The sequence below is a fragment of the Taudactylus pleione genome, unplaced genomic scaffold (assembly GCF_031769625.1).
Source record: "Taudactylus pleione unplaced genomic scaffold, aTauple2 ptg000012l, whole genome shotgun sequence".
Lineage (NCBI taxonomy): Eukaryota > Metazoa > Chordata > Amphibia > Anura > Myobatrachidae > Taudactylus > Taudactylus pleione.
Window position 1 is genome coordinate 5,572,968 of NW_028284415.1, and position 17,881 is coordinate 5,590,848.

At 40.0% G+C, this 17,881-nt stretch overlaps 1 protein-coding gene across 4 annotated transcripts in view; it reads left to right on the forward strand.

Moving 5' to 3' along the window:
• Window positions 1-2,937: 2,937 nt before the first annotated feature.
• Window positions 2,938-17,881, forward strand: part of RHOT1 (ras homolog family member T1) — an 89,493-nt gene continuing 74,549 nt past the window's right edge. For all 4 annotated transcript variants that reach the window (XM_088468566.1, XM_088468568.1, XM_088468570.1 and 1 more), the window contains exons 1-7: window positions 2,938-3,153; window positions 9,620-9,678; window positions 15,331-15,412; window positions 15,692-15,735; window positions 16,636-16,689; window positions 16,926-16,978; window positions 17,049-17,157. In XM_088468566.1, coding sequence (XP_088324692.1) covers window positions 3,117-3,153; window positions 9,620-9,678; window positions 15,331-15,412; window positions 15,692-15,735; window positions 16,636-16,689; window positions 16,926-16,978; window positions 17,049-17,157 — 438 coding nt within the window. In that variant the 5' untranslated portion in view covers window positions 2,938-3,116. The remainder of the gene's footprint in view (window positions 3,154-9,619; window positions 9,679-15,330; window positions 15,413-15,691; window positions 15,736-16,635; window positions 16,690-16,925; window positions 16,979-17,048; window positions 17,158-17,881) is intronic.

Sequence of the window (17,881 nt, forward strand, 5' to 3'; positions counted from 1 at the left end):
AATCAATTGAAAAAGGGAAAGATTTTTATACACAATCGATTGCAAATTGCCTTTACTTAGTTCTCCCCTCATTGGTGACACATCATGCAAAACAGTAGTGACTTAAGGCCCCCATACATCAGCAATTGATTGCAGCAATTCAGCAATTGATTGAAAAAGGGAAAGATTTTTATACACAATAGATTGCAAATTGCAGAATTACTGCAATCAATTGCTGATGTATTCAACATTATTGGCACCCTTGAATTTTAAGTACGACCTGTAGACAGTGTATCATAAAAAAATAAATGTAGTGCAGCAGCTTTGGTCCATAAACACTCATGTTTGGCACAGAACAGCTAAGGATTAAACAAAAACCATTTAAAAAAGCAATAGGAGGAAATATTCTAAAATATTATTGGCACTCTTTTTTTTAACCATTTTTTGATAAAAAAAAAAGGAAAATACAAATAACATCGACATCAAATTGTTAGAGATATAGAGATCATCAATAAAATTGAAGTCATATCCACAGAATATTATACAAAATAAGTATTCACCTTAAATTTTCATATCAGTATTGAATGAATAAAAAGAAAAAGAGAGAAAGAAAAAGAAAACAAAAACAGAAGGAAGGAGGGGGGGACCAACCTGAATACCTATATGTACAATAGCTTCTTCATAAGTATAATCCTCTTAATGTCTTGGTATATACAGTAGGAGACCGGGGGGTCTTAGAGACAAGGCATCAGATCCTAGGGATAATAGTAGTTGAATAATTAAACCATGGGTCCCAAATCTTATTAAATTTATCTGATTGGTCCCTAAGAGCAAAGGTGATTTTTTTCTATACTAGCAATAAACCAAATCTTGGAATGCACTAGATGTAATGCGGGCGCGGAAGGTTGTTTCCAAGACTTGGCCAGAGTACACCTTGCAGCATGTAATATTTGAAGAACAAGTTTATTTGAGGGGGAATTCAGCCCAGATACAGGAAGCCCCAAAAGGGCAGTCCATAGAATTAGAGGAACCGAGATATGAAGTACACTATTTAATAAGGATTTTATCTCATTCCAGTAATAAATAATTTTGGGACAAGACCACCAAATATATTGGCACTCTTTTGAACATTTCAACTCAATTTGAAAACGAAGAGAGCTAGATTAGCGTGATAAATTGTCAATGCTCACATGACTTGAATTAACCAATGAATGATTTAACCACTTAACTGACTATTTTTCCAGCAAAACCGGTCAGAAATTGCCGGGTCCGCAGGCAGTCAGAAGAGATCTGTTCTGCACGTGTAGAACAAATTTCCTCTTCAAAAACACAGCGGGACGGTGCGGTCGCAAATTGTCAGCTGAAGTAGAGCTGGCTGTGTTCGCGTCCCATCTGACCACGTCAGTTAAGTGGTAAAAGGCCACTTTTTACTTTGTCACTATGGTGAAGACAAGAGAGCTGTCTGAGAGCATCAGAAATGCTATTATCACCAAACACAAGAACTCTAAAGGGTACAAGGCCATCCATCTCCTGCCACCTTGGCATCTCTGTTTCAACAGTGTGCAATGATATTAAGAAGTTTTCTACTCATGGAACTGTGAAGAACCTCCCCGGATGCGGTGGGAACAGGAAAATTGATGAGAAAATATTTCAAAGGTCGGTATGAACTGTGGGGAGAAAGCACCAGGTAAATATCCAAAGAGCTGAATGCGGACCTGGAGCAATCTGGAGTGATGCTTTCAATCATACCGTATGCAGCACACTAAACCAAGAAGGGTTTTATTGACGAAGGCCAAGTTGGGCCCCACTGCTGAAAAAAAAGACATAACAAGGAACAACTGATCTGTGCCAAAACTTACCCAGACAAACCACAATCTTTCTGGGCAAATGTTCTGTGGTCAGACAAAACCAAAATAGAATTCTTTGACAATGAAGATCAGCGATTAAAATTAAGCTTTTAAGAAGAACGCCTTACCTATGGTTAAACATGGGGAAGGATCCATAATGTTGTGGGGCTGCTTCTGGTACTGAGTACTTCACAGTATTGAAGGAGTCATTAAATCAGAGGATTACCGAGGCATTTCAGAGAAAAGGCTTGGGTCAAAGATCATGGGCCCTCCAGCATGATATAGACTCAAAACACACATCCAAAAACACAAAAAGAGAGGCTGAATAGGAAAAAATTAAAGCGCTTCAATAAATTGCAACTAAAGAATGGGAGAAACTACCAGCAAACAGGTGGAATAAGCTTATAGACACATTTGGAGGCAGTCACTGTTGCTATCAAGAGTGCAACCAAATAGTATTGATTTTTTTAACGATTTAACTATAACAACATCGTTATCGTTCAAAAAATCGTTCAGTTCCTGAGTTATAACAATGAACGAAAATCGTTCAAGCGCGCTCCCATTTGTAGTTCATTTCAGACTGACCAACATAACGATTTTCATTAAGGGAACATTTTTTGTTCATCGTTGTAAAAATTGTTCATTACACTTCAAAAAATCGTTCACTTTTCAAGGGAAAATCTGACAGATAATCGTTGGTTACAAAATCGTTACGTGTGTACGCACCTTTATAGTGCAAATATGCTAATTTATACACATCCTGTATACATAGTAACTGCCCCTGAAAAATCAGTCTATGGTGGGTACACCTAAAAACACCAAAACCTTAGGAACACACCCTGTATTAGTTTTAATTAAGTTTTCTTCCAAAAATACATACTGTGTTATTCATCATTTATGGCTAAGTATTTCCTAAGAGGGAAGAGCCATAGGGCAGGGCGAGCCAAGCTCCTTTTTTAAGCTTTGTACGTTGGTGCTATTACATTATAAGATAATGCTGCTATAACCCGGAGAACTGTACATTGGTGATAGCCGCCCTGGCCCTGGTCCTACAGCCGCACGCACAGCAGCAGCACTGTGTGTGTGTATATGGGCTGCTCTCTCGCACATGCGCAGTGTTACACTCCAGTCATCACGCCCCCCGAAAACGTCAGGAAGATTCGCTCTCTAGCCTTGCTTGTCCCCGCCGGGCTCCCGTTATCGGTCTCCTCAGTGCGGGTCGCGCTGTGAGGTAACTCCGGGGTCCCGGCGGGAGGAATAGGCCGCGGGGCCTCCCACACTGCGGACACCATGAAGAAAGACGTCAGGATACTACTGGTGGGAGAGCGTGAGTCCGATTCTTATATATACACTATATTATCATATGTACTGTATCTGACCTCTCGCCCAACTGACTGTATAACATGTATATTATTATCACGTGGGGGATGTGCCGTATTATCCTGTATATCATTCTTATCACACGTGTGACCTGTCAATATACTCTACTGTGTATTATTAGCCTCACGTGCGTGGGATCTCCTATTCTAAGGTATGTTGTTACTTACACATTCACATTCTTAGATATGTAATTTCCTTAGCAATAGCCCATTATTAGAACATTGTTGTGTGTTCTCTCGTGTTGTGCTATATAATTAGAAAACTATATATTGTATATTATCACATGTATATGACCTGTTCTGTTTTCATTTCCCGTTCTGACAGTCCAGTGCTGCAGAATTTTGTGGCTCCTTTATAAATGATGAGACCGTCTCACACTGTACTGTATCATTATTGTTCTATACCCGTGACCTGGCATATTTTCTACTGTATATTATAATTACATTGACCTGTCATATTCTAATGTATAATTATCGTGTGTATACACTACTGTATATTACATATGTGTGTGACATAACATACTCTTGTAGTTCATGTCTATTACATATGAATGATTATTCTTCTGTATATCATTATAACATGTCTATGTGATCAGTCTTATACTCTCTTGGATATCATGTAATTTATGATACGTGTGTGAATGAACATGTCGTGTTATATATTGCATTGATGTGTCTTACCTATCATACTCTATTGTATATTTTATGGAGCCCTTATATGTTTACATATGTGTGAGTATGTAATTTTCAACATGTCTGTGTGACTTATCATGTACTCAACTGTATGTTATGGCCACTAAGGGATAGATTTACTAAGTCAGTTTATCAAATCATTGGCGGCTTTGAATGAAGGATTTAAAACAGCAACAGAAATAAATGCTATACCAGATTCCTTTAAAATTTATTTCTGCTGCTGTATTAAATCCTCCTTTCAAAGCCACAGATGATCAGCGGGTGTGACAAACTGCGGCTTAGAAAATCTAAATCTTAATGACCACTTTAGTAGGGGCACAATTGCCTCCTGACTAGCCTGAATTCTTTGCGGCATTGACTAAAATTTGGTGCTGAAAACTTTCCGTATGCTGGGCATACATTGACAGATAAAATGTGTGTCAGACGGACAGACATTTTATCTGACAGTCTGACCCCCATCATAATTTACAGTGTATGGCCCACAATATCTGCCTGTGAAGGAACAGAGGAAATGTCGGCCATGGCAGTGTATGCACTGCCAGATGTGGTCAACTAATTATAATATCCATCAGACATCCTGGATGATTTGCATTGTCCAAACAATATTTTAAGATCGGTCGCTCGAATACACAAACGATTATCTGGCCGATCCTCTATCAGGCAGATCGCCCAGATAACTGTATAATGTATGCCTAGCATTAGAGAGTCTGGTCCTTGGTGACATGATAGCATCTTGCTATTTCTGCAGATTTGTTGGCAGCAAATTAATGCTGCACATCTCCTATTCTACCACAGGCCAAAGGTGTACTATTAGATTGAGATCTGGTGATTGTGTGAGCCATTGGAGTACACTGAACTAATTGTCAAGTTCATGGAACCAGCTTGAGACTATGTATGCTTTGTGCTGGAAGTAACCATTAGATGATGGGTAGACTGACCATAAAGGATGCACATGGTCAGCAACAATATTCAGGCTGTAGCATTTAAACTATGCTATGAGCCGTATTCAATTTGAGTCGAGCCGCGATACTTTTTCGCTGCCCGGACTTTTCGCCTGTTTTGTAGGCGGAAAAGTATCGCACGCATGCCCGCTTTACCCCGTATTCAATTTGAAAGTACGTGAAAACTGGACCCGGCGAAACTTGAACAGGCGCAAAGTACTGTCAGAATTGGGGAAATCAGCCTGACACCCCCCAAAGGATTCTCTGACATGGGGGTTCACTATGGTACTATGGTATGATTTGGCTTGCTAAAGGTATTTGGTGTTTTTAAACGGGCTCAATAGCTGCTAAATAGCATTTTTCAATACGTGATGCAGAATAGTATTCAGGGGTATTTTTTCCAGAAAATAAGTTATCCCAGAAAATTTGGGGTACTTGAAAATGGGGGTCAGCATATTTAAAAGTTGCTAAAGTGAAGTAAATCTTGAAAAATCCACCTGCCGCAAGCACCTGCAAAAAAAAAACCCTTGGGGCATACTTGGGGACCCCCCAGAGTCAAGTTCGCTAGTTTTTAACTTTGTACCCCAATTGTTTTTTTTGCCCCCTTTTTCAAAGTCATTTTTTGGGGTGTTAAGTGTTTTTTAAAACATTTTTGACACAGATTACCTTTGGGGGACTGTCTGAAGGCTGCACGGGGGTTCCCGCAACGTTGCACCCCAAAACTCCAATTCTGCACTTTTTTCCGCCTGCTATTCATAGGCGAAACTCTTTCGCCTAGTACATTGCATTGACTTTCCGCCTAGGTGAAAAGTCTTTCAAATCGAATACGGGGTTAAAGCAAAACAGGCGAAAATGATGTCATCGGCGAAAAAGTATCGCGGATCTGGACTTTTTGCCTCAAATTGAATACGGGCCTTAACTGGTATTAGGGGCCTAATGTGCCAAGAATACATTCCCTACACCAGGGATGAGGGCCATATAAGGTTTGCGGAATCATTTGGTCTGGCCCGCAGAGCTTTTTTCTGCTCGCCTCATCTTGATAGCACGGTGCCTAGTATGGCACCCTGCAGCCAGAATCTATGCAGCAGTGCCGCCTGAAGCGTCCTTAGGATGCTTCAGACAGTCACACTGCTGCATTTATAACTCTCCGGAGTATGCTCCGGGCATTACTGTAATCACCGGCGATTGTGGCCCCTGCCCCATGTGACGTCACATTGGGGCGTGGCCTGCATCGGGCCTGCGAATAATGTTATATATATCAAAATGTCCCTCGGCAGAAAAAAGGTTCCCCACCCCTGCCCTACACCATTAAATTAGCATCATCCTGAGTTGTTGACACAAGGCAGGATGGGTCTATGGATTCATATTGTTTATGCCAAATTATCCACCTACCACCTACCACCTGCATGTCAAGGCAGGAAGACCATTCATCAGACCAGGTAACGTTTTCCAAATTATGAAATGTCCAGTTTTGGTGAGCTTGTACCCATTGCAGTTTCGGTTTCCTCTTCTTCGCTCACAGGCGTGGAACCTGGTGTATGGGTTTAATACTATTATACTTTGAGTTGCTTCAATGTGGCTGGTGATATATTTGCATTAATGAGCAGGTGCACCTACTAAAGTGGCCACTGAATGTATATTATAAAATCTGTTGTGGACCTGCCATGTACTTAACTGCAGTGATAAACAGGTGACCCACTGATCCTTAATCTGTGATCCCCGAAGTCCTCCTTGCTTTATGGCTCAACTGTGTTTTTCTATGCTTTAAGCACCATCAAGCCTTTCCTCTTCCTAACTCTTACTAAATAAATAGGGGGCTAGGGTTATTTTAAGGAAACATGGAGGTCTGAGAGACTAATTGGGGTAAATGTGGTTCTGTTTGTGAGGCATCTATCCTAAAGAAGTGTTATCTCTTTCTCTGATCACACTTCTTTTAACTTATTGCAGAGATGAATGGTTTTATGCAGCTCTTTTGAAAGTAAATGGGATGTGCAGTCCTTGAAGTTTCAGGCAGGCCCGGCCAAAAGGTCGATCGCGATCTGCTGGTGGCTCGCGGAGCTCCCGCCGGTAGATCACGACCATCTTGATCACAGTAACTGGTAACTCTGGCCTCTGAAGCGATCAGAGGCTAAAGAAGCCTCTGATCGCTTCAGAGGCCAGCGTTCCCAGTGATGCAGTGTGCGGCTGATATCACCTGTGTTGTGAGGAGCATGCTTGCCTCCTGGATCCAGCAGGCAGCGGAAGCGAAAGCAGGAGCTTTGACAGCATGGAGTGGTGCCTGCGTGAAGACAGGTAAGTACTGCACATGGGTGTGGGCGGGCTGTTCTGCACTAGGAGGGGGAGATAGTACTGGGGAACTACTATTGGGGGCATTGCATAAGGGGCACTACTGTGGGAATTGTGTATAAGGGGCACTACTGTGTGTCATAACGTAAATAAGGGACACTACTATGTGGTGTAATATGAATAAGATTGATGTTTTGTGTCTTGATTTGAATTGGGAATACTCTCCACCCCTGCTCTACTATGTACTCTGTATATTATTTTCATCATATTATGATTTTTGTGACTACCCATACCAATGTTGTATATTATAATTGTATAATAATAGGATTCATGTGCAATAGAGGACAATCTACTCTACATGGATGATATGTGTATATTATCCATTATACAGGTAAGGTGTGATAGGAAGTAATGCAGGCTAAATGTATCCCAGTGGATATTGAAGCTGTGGGTAATTTTGTGTGTGGACGGCCACATGTGAAAAATAGTCAGCAACCTTTTTTTTTTTCTTTCTGGATTTCTGATATATGTACTGTATAATCCATCCCATACAGGACCAGAGCTTACATAGTCAGTGTGCTGGCTTAGTGAATGAGTATTGGACTGATTATCATATTCTGATGTGGAGGGCCTTCAGGAAGGGCACATTATCAGTTTAGTACTGTGTGTAGAGTGTTAACATTGAATTGCTGTTAACACTTAAGTTAAAATGTGTTACATGTTAATAAATGTGTATGCATAATACATTTTTGGGGGACAGATTAAATGTCCATGAGGTTCTGTCTGCACTTTCTTCCATTTATTTGTGGTAGATAAATCCAGACTTATTTATGCCCGCTTCTCTGTTGGACGCAATAAAAAGTTAAGGTTTTTCTACTCTAGTATTCCATGGTGTGACCTCACGCAGAACCTTGCCGCTAATAGGGTCTGCCCCATGTCGTCTGTATTGGTTGACCATTCTTTTCTTGGCACAAAGCATTAAATGATATCAGAGTCATTCCATGAAGTTTGAAACCAGTGTGCACATTTTTTTTTTTTTTTATTGTGGTGGAAAATATAATAGTCTGTGAGATGCAGGCATTGGCCCAGTATTTTAAAGCGGCAATAATTTAAAAGGCAAAACCAATCTGAGTTTGATTTTTTAAATTATTGCTGCTTTAAAACATTGGGCACACTCGCCAAAATTGCGCTGTTGCCTGCATCCCACAGGCTATAACATTTCCGCCATGGTGTTTAAAGGAAGGAAGTGGGAGTCTGTCCCTATGCTTTATTTATTGTCATGCCAAATCAGACTCTTGCCGGGAATGGGACTCATTTAAAATTAGAATGGTTTTTCACATAAATGAATTAGGAATGGTAAACAAAAGAAAAACTGAAATTTTGTATCAGTATGCAGGGATTGTATACATTTTTTTCCGAAGAAACCGAATAATACGTATCAATCTGTACATGGCATAAAATTAAGTCCATCGTTTTGAAGTGTCTTTAACTGTTTTAGGCAGCATAAGCCAAAAAAGTGCTCGGAAGTCCGTATTTTTCCTGGACTTGCTTCACTTGTTTCATACACCTAAACCTTCTCTCAACAAATGTTCTTCAGATTTGTGAAAACTGCATGAAAAACCATTCAGTGGTTCTCGGGATGCGCCCTAACAAAAAGACAGATCCCTACCAGGGACTTTATTTATTACTATGTATAGATGACCATAGTCGTGCAGAAAGCTGACTTTGCGAATAAGTCATGGTATGAAATCCTTATAAATTCAGTCTACAAATGTGCCTGCCTCTTCTGCAGCTCTGTGTATAACTCCCTCTCGTAACAAGGTGGAAGCCTTCCAATGCCCCTGATGTTTTCTCAGATGCAACTGAAAGTCATACAGATTACAAAGCTAAATTTGCACTTGCAAAGCTTTTGTTTTACGCATCATAAATGACCCACTGAATAATGTACTGTATACTTAAGTGAAATGTATTATCAACAAACTGAAAACACAGATATACACCCACGCACATGATATACTACTGTATCTTGCAGTTTGACTTTTTTTTTCATGATATTCCTCACCTCTGTCTGTGTGTCTCTCATTGGGGGTAATTCAGTTACTGGTGATGTGCCAGGCATCGCTGCAATGACTGCTTAAACGCATGTCAGACAGTTATGGTGCCTTCTACATCGCAAGTTTTCCCTGAGCACCTCTATGGGATGCAAAGCAAAACGTATAATGTAGATGGATGCAATATGCCTTTCCCGAATGTCAAATTGTGTCCATTGGGCTCAATTGAATACTCCCCACCTTGGAAGAAGAACTGTTGTTTGAGAACCTCCTGGGAAAATGGCTAGATTTGGTTGATATTTTTGGGAGGAAGAGGCTTTGTTCATAGAGCTTTTTAACTATACTACTAGTTGTACATCATGTGTGGGCTTACTCACGATAGATTTTGATACTTTTAACCTTAAACCATTGTTTCTTATTTGGTAAACTTGATTTCTTTTCAGCTCGGGTTGGGAAGACGTCGCTGATTATGTCACTGGTCAGTGAGGAGTTTCCAGAAGAGGTAAGATACTATGGGGTGGAGAGAGATAAAGTGGACGGAGATAAATGACCAGCCAATCAGCTCCTAGCTGTCACTTTTGAAACACCTGTAACATGGCAGTTAGGAGCTGATTGGTTGTTACTTTATCTCTCTCCAAAGCTTAGTACACAGAGCCCTATGCGCTTTACATGACCTGACTATATAGATTATGGCACAGGCACCACGTCAGGGTACCATAGTTGCAAAGGAGCAGAAGAACAAAAGTCTTTCTAGTGCACTCTTGAATATGTGTAGGAAGAGAAAGTATAGTAATGGAAACATAATATTTAACTTTTATTAATTATCCTTTATTTAAAAAAGGGTGCATTAGAGATACACTCCTTGTTTTAGGGTCAAAAAAACGACAGTAATAATTTTAATATATATATATATATATATATATATATATATATATATATATATATATATATAGGATATTGACTTTGAACCTCTAAATACCTCTGCCTATACCTTCTGATATCCTGCCTATAAACCTCTAAGGATGACGCTATTTTGTGTACGCAGTCATATAGTAAATAAAGACTCCAGACCTAGAACCTGTGGTTCCAAAGCACAAAGTATTATTCAAGTAAAAGTACAGTCAGTTACACGATGTGATCCTCATATAATCTTAGCGCAAAGAAATTATACAGACCCAAGTACAGTTATACATACGCAGCGCTCTGGACCAGATGTAGGCATCAGCAAGAAACCCCCGTCTATCAGCATTCAGCAAGAAGACTCAGAATGGGGTCACAACACACACGTTTATACTCTCACAGAAACAGACAACACAATAGAGAGGCTTGTCGCTGATGCCATTGGTTCCCAGGGAGGATGCATCTGTTGCAGAGCATTTAACAAGTTGATTCAAATAGACACAGTCCAGCCTCTAACAACTGGTTGTCTCTAGTTTCCTGCCTCATGCACATCCTAACAGTTTGTCATATTATGTACATTTCGGTGCTTTAAGTCTCTGCGGTCCATAAGTTGAGAATGCATGTTGCGATCTTCACACTGACGATATCAAAATGTTGTTGAAAGAGTGCAGATCAGTAAAATATCAAACATGACTTACTTATCATGTATTAAACCTTAGCTACTAAATAACCTTTATTTCACAGCAATTATAATAAATGAACAAACTTGAATCTTATACTTTAAAGCTTATGAGACCTTTTATGTGAATATGTACTGTATAAGTATGTGGGGTTTGATAGAAAAACGCTAGTTAACTTGGGGCAGATGCGTGCGCATGAAGCTAATAAACAGCGTTTTCATACAGGATCTTATGCATTCGCTAATATGCGACTAGTTAACAGCGCAATTGTGCGTATTAATGTGTGTATGAGAAATGGTGAAAGATGCAATCGCATGATGCTAATAGTAATGTCGCCATATGTACTTTAGTGTGAGTTTACCTAAAATGGCGCTTGGGCGGCCATTCGCAAAATGGTGTCTTGCGATCTCATTTTCTAAAATGGCGTCTTGCGGGCAGTCTCAAGATGGCGTCTTTACGATCTAATTTTAAGCTGATCTTGTCTCAGCCCATTATCCAGCTTCGACAATATATAATATACCTCACTATAATTAGTATACTTATTGTATTTATGGATGTAATCGTATAAAGATGACTCTAGAATAGTTTTTGCGGGGAAAATCTATCACTGTCTAACAGATTCCCTATTATTCTCATGCATTACCATTGCGTTGGTTATTAGTAGGGAAGTGGAGTAGATATCCACCTTATTTTGATGTGTAATATGTAAATTGCTGCGATTTAATTCTTTAAAATAGTATTAATTCAAACACATCAATGTCAAAGCAGTCCAAATGATACTTAATCATTTAGGCACATCACTGATAACGATAGAACTCAAAAAATGGAATAAACCAAAAGCATAAAGATCATCATACCCTAATTTATCCAATCGGCATCAGATCTGAAATTTCGCTCTTTAAGAAGTTGCTTCTCAATAACATTTTGCACATAATTTGTAACAGGTAATATAATAGGTAAATGAATAAGTGAATGTACTGGTCATATCAAACAAAGGGTATACCAGTTTGAATACACATCAGGCTAATAGCACATCATAAATATACATAAGATAACCTGAATGATTAGTGCATACTTTAGTATGAATGAAAATGACCCATATGAGCTTTATACAGAATGCTCAAGTACATACAAATATCTAGATTACTGTTACTGAGAGAAAACATATATTGTCCTGTATGTTTCTACAGGGCTATCCATATGTCCTGAGACCAATAAGTAATGTGTGATTGATTGGTAATTGTATCCACGTGATATGCAGGTCATGACTATCAAACTTAATCAATGGGTCAAAGAATTAAGGAAAGCCCAGGGAAAAAGATATATTACACAACTTCTGCTTTCCCTTGTCTAAATATATCGAACAAGGCATATGAGAGAGAGAGAGGTGAACATAATCCCCAGGGACCAAAGAAAATATCCTAGCGCTTGGATACCACACTGAAAACTATATCTGAAAATGGACCTGCAGCGGTGTGATAGAGGGGAACAATTGCAACCCCACAAGCACTGAAACAAATGTATGGAAACACACACCGCGCTGGTGTACAGATAAATATAAATAAAATTTTATAAATTAGCAAAAAATATTGCAAATGAAATAGTACATAGAATAAATCAACATGACAATGTCTAAAAAACAAACACGAATATTGGCAGGAAATAAAAACCATGAATGAATAAAGAATAGTAAAAATTAGGTCATAACTAGCTGTTGTGCAAAATGAGGATACTGATTTGTGCTGGGTTGGAATCGGAAGTGACAATTCCTGCATGGAAGAGTTCAAAATAAAAATATGAAAGACGTTTTGACACACTTTGCTAGTTAATTCATAGTCTTGAAATTATGTAACCATTTATCTGCAAACAATGTATCAGTTTTAAATATCCACGATGATAGAAAATCTGGAGCTTGTATAGCACAACAGTTAATGGCTTTTTGGATATTTGAAGTGTTAACCCCGTTGGGCACACAATGCTGACATTTTTTTTTAAAAGTCTTGAACAATTGCACGGTAGAGATGGTGAAATGTCTCACCGGCTATGCAGTATATCACTGACCAGGTCAGAATGCACTCAGGGACACACTGTCTCAAAGATCAGGTGCAGTGGCTCTCCGTCCGGCTACATAGTATGATTACCTGCCGGATACCGGGGCCAAGAGAACGCTGAGAGGAGATCCGGGTAGATGATTAGGCGCGGCCACGACTTGTAGATTCTCCTCGCACCAGGATCAGACACTGCGGGCACTGGCAGCACTTTGCAGGTTACAGGACAAGACATTATGAGCAGGTAAGGGCAGCAACGCGTTTCGTCCCGTTCCTGGGACTTTTTCAAGCTAAATGCCCTTGTCCATATACTCCATCTTAAATAGGAGCCATAATGAGTCCAATCACTCTCAAGTTGGTAGCCATAGATAGCCAATCAAAGTGTCCTTTGCCGATTATCCATTTAACGGCACATAATAGCTAGCATAAATTAGTATATATAAAAAAGACATTATCACTTAATATTATATTGATATATAGTAGAATGCTAGTAATCTATACATAGAAATAGAACATATGTTAGGCAAATATTATGTACTAGATAATGAACGCAATAGCCTTCATATTAACATGGCATATAAAGTCTAATAATACATTAATTGGAAAATGACAATAAATGTGTGTACGCATAAATGTGCATAAACATACCTACATAAACATCCATACTCATACATATATATAAATACATTCTAGTACAAACATACAAGGGTACTAGGATAATACCCACAAATAACTCCTGAACACACATATTCACATACCTACACGCATATCCATGCACATGTATTATGTATAAATGCGCAGAAAAAAAAAAAAATTAGAATTATGTCTATATGTAATAAAAAGACCTATAGCCTAAACACCAAGGTAAGGGTAGAGATAGACAAACAAACATTTTCCAAGTATTGATAGAAGTAAATTATTGGAAAGCAGACATTGATAAATATATACACATGTATATTTAATATTAAATAATCATTGTGCTACTAAAGCATAGTAGCACAAAAATAGATTGAATTGAAAACGCTACTAACACAGAGATCCAGAGGAACTACAAGACTGAGGCAACAATATAAAAAATGGATTACGTATTAATGTAAGTTAAATTGTCTTATGCCATATATATCTCAGCTTCTAATAATATATTAGCGAGAGAGTAGGACAATAAAAGCAACCAGGAGAGAAAGAACAAATACCAATTCAATATTGGTTAAATAATTAATTTATTTATTTATTTACACGATATGTAGTCCAGATTAATTATAGATGTACCCATATTAGATTCCTATGATTGATGATCCAAATTGAATAAAAACCCTAAATAGGTTGGTTAGAAGTAGTAACTGGGAACCAACTCAGGTACCTATAAATCGAAAGATAATACCAGAGTTGGATGGCAAACACTAAGTGCCACTCACTAGCCGCGCAGCAAATATACATGGCACAAGGCAACCACCCACCAGTTCAAAGGTTCACTCATTATGTTTGAAAACTTAATTTATCCTATGTTGCCGACTAGCTCCAAACATATATGAGTTGTGGGTGTTCGAATAAAGAAACAAGGTAGGACAACTACCGATCAAGAAATGGGGGGGGGGGGGGGATGGAGAAAAAGAAAAGGTATAGATGGTATTAGTGGTGACTGATAGACAGGGGTGGCAGGCGTCGTGTACCATCCACCAGCCGGACAGCATGTGTGGATGGCAGCCGCCAGCCCAGCCAGAGTATCAGTCTATGAATTTGAGGGCTTCATTAAGTCCGTCCGGGGACAATGTCTGTAATCTAAAAATCCATTTGGATTCTGCTTTGCAAAGTTTCCTATAGCGGTCTCCCCCCCCCCCCCCCCCCCCCCCCCCCCTTAAGTAATAATGTCTTTTTTATATATATACTAATTTATGCTAGCTATTATGTGCCGTTAAATGGATAATCGGCAAAGGACACTTTGATTGGCTATCTATGGCTACCAACTTGAGAGTGATTGGACTCATGGCTCCTATTTAAGATGGAGGATATGGACAAGGGCATTTAGCTTGAAAAAGTCCCAGGAATGGGACGAAACGCGTTGCTGCCCTTACCTGCTCATAGTGTCTTGTCCTGTAACCTGCTCCTGCAAAGTGCTGCCAGTGCCCGCAGTGTCTGATCATGGTGCGAGGACAATCTACAAGACAGAGTCTATTTAAACTATCTAAGATCTAAATAAGAACACAATTAGATATAGAATTACCCAAGAACGCACCATAAATACTTTTTGTTTATATCTTCTTATGTCTGTACAACATATAACTTTTCATGATTAAGTGAGTTTCAGTAGAGTGTGAGAGCCAGTTGATTTAATATACATGTCTATGTAATATAGGTGGAAGTGAGCAGTGCTAGATCTCATCTGTTGTTGAATTGAATATTCTCTTTGTAAGCAGTGGGGAATAGCTCAGTCCTTACAATTGATAAATCTGTAGACAAGCAGGGATCTTTGCACATCGCTGTGTGTGGAATAATTCTGCAAGTCCTCTGATACCCCCTCTGTTTCAGGTTCCTGCTCGTGCTGAGGAGATTACAATCCCTGGAGATGTTACACCAGAACGAGTGCCCACGCACATTGTTGATTATTCTGGTAATACCTAATTAAATCACCTAAGCTAAAACTGCTTATATGTTCTTTAACTTCTTGCTGTCATATAATTAGAGCAAATCAAGTATGCATAATCTGTTGAATAGATGTATTTGCTAAATCTACATACTAAACGTGGTATGCAGTCCACATATATTGCGTGCCCTGATGACCACATGACCATGTGATTTGCTTTAAGTCATCGAACGATGTCAGGATATCCAGTAGGGAATTCAATCTATGTAACGTGTTTGTTTTTTTAACTTTTTGTTTTGTGTGCAGAGTCTGAGCAGACAGATGAGCAGCTGTATCAGGAGATCTCCCGGGTAAGAGACCTGTCCGTATTTAGGGCCTGATTCAGACCCACTCGCGAGCGGCTGTCCTCTCGCAAGTGGGTCGATGATGTGCACTGCGCATGCGCACAACGGAGGGAGCTCCGTCGTGCGCATGCGCGAGACGCGACGAGCGAAGGACTTTCCTTCGCTCGTTATGTCTGATCAAAGGGGGCGTGCTGTCGATGTTGATTGACAGCACGCCCCCTTTGGTGGGCGTGCCGGGGGCGTGCCTGCCAGACGGAGGCGTTCCCAAGGGAACGCCTACCGTCAGAAGCTGGCCCCACTGACATCACTAGTGATGTCAGTGGGAGTGATTTTGGCTCTGATAGAGCCAAAATCACTCCTGGCCTTGCGATTGAGAAACTCAACCGCAGGCTTCTGCTCGCACCATCATCCTGCTCGCGACCATCATCCTGCACGCTCGTATAGGCTGTAGGTGGTGACCCACAGCTATACGAGCGTCCAGGAGGACGCTCCATATTTATGGAGGTGGGCCCTGATTCAGAGCGTGCGCTCTGGTCAGAGCGTCCGGCTCTGAATCAGGGCCTTAATCAGTACCTTTGGGTATGTGCGTATTGACATCGCAGCCAAATTGTGTTAGTCCTAACCTTGTGGCTCTCCAGAAGGCAACATACAGGTTATCACATGTAACTGACCCATCATCTCTGTATGACCAGCAAAGGAGGGTTGATGCTAAGATTTCTCCAGATAATGTATTTTATTTTTCAGTGTGCACTGAATCCTATCTGATGGTGCTTAATGCACATTAGTCATGTATGTACCTGTCATGAAACAAATAAAAATGTTTTATGTATATACAATAACTGATTATTGCATCAATTAGTTTAAATGACCCATATATTCACAACATTTTGTTTTTCTTTACTGTAGGCAAATGTTATATGTATTGTGTATGCTGTAAACAACAAGAGTTCAATAGACAAGGTATGGAATACTGACTGGCTCTTATGTTACTTCTCTCTGTACCCATGCTCTGTTCACACACCATTCTGGGATGCTGCTCATATTTTCTTGTATGTAGGATCACATTCCAGTTTTATTTGCTTTGGAAGTTTAATTTTAGATACTGGAAAGCGAAATTCTCAAGCCAAGGCTATTTTGGTGTTTTTCACATATAAAGCTCTTTTCAAATAATTGTACTCTTATTAAATTGCTCACAGGTCACCAACCACTGGATTCCTCTGATCAGTGAGCGAATGGACAAAGATAGCAGGTAGCTATAAAGTTTTATCATCTTCACATGACGTGAATCACCTCTTTTATAACACACTTTCTATTTTTAGGGTCCCTCTGATTCTAGTGGGGAATAAATCGGATCTATTGGAATACAGCAGTATGGAAACCATCCTCCCTATAATGAACCAATATTCTGAGATAGAAACCTGTGTGGAGGTGAGTTCGGAGATGTAACAGATATCATATTATCCAGGATCCCTTCATATATTTAAACATGCGTATCCACAATTCTACAACTGTGCACAATGCATTAAATTTGGCATGGTGCATAGCAGCGATACTTAATATGAAAATGGCACTGCAGCACGAACAATTACCCCCCTCAGTGCCGTGGCTGCCTTCTTGTCCATATGGGCCACACGTGTTTGACAAATCTCCGTACAGCACTGCGTACAATGGTGGATCTGTATAATTAAATGGTGGTACTAATATTCAAAACCTTTTCCAGGGTCCATAGGGATCCACAGGGATACCATGGGGTAATGTGGTTGGAGAGATCCAGGCACCAAACAGTTAAAGCTTTCAGCTCCCAGGATGCCCTCGGTTCTCCTCCATATATATACCCCATCCCTAGCCACAGGCCTTCAGTTATTTGTATTGTAACGGGACTGCTCAGGCAGTCCTAAGCTTTTATTTTATGTTTCATTTTATTTCTTATGTTTTGAGTTAGCAGTACTCAGCATCTGTTTTAAGATGCAAATAATGTGACTCCATCTACCTCCGCCGGGCCAAAACCCCAGTAACTGGGCTGGTGATTTCAGTGGGTCTCTGCTTAAGCTTGCTAGCAGCAACGCTGGGACCTCGACTGCAACCGGACGCACGGAGATGTCAGGTAAAGCGGTTCCTCGCTTACAGGGAATCGCGTATGGCAAACAGAGAC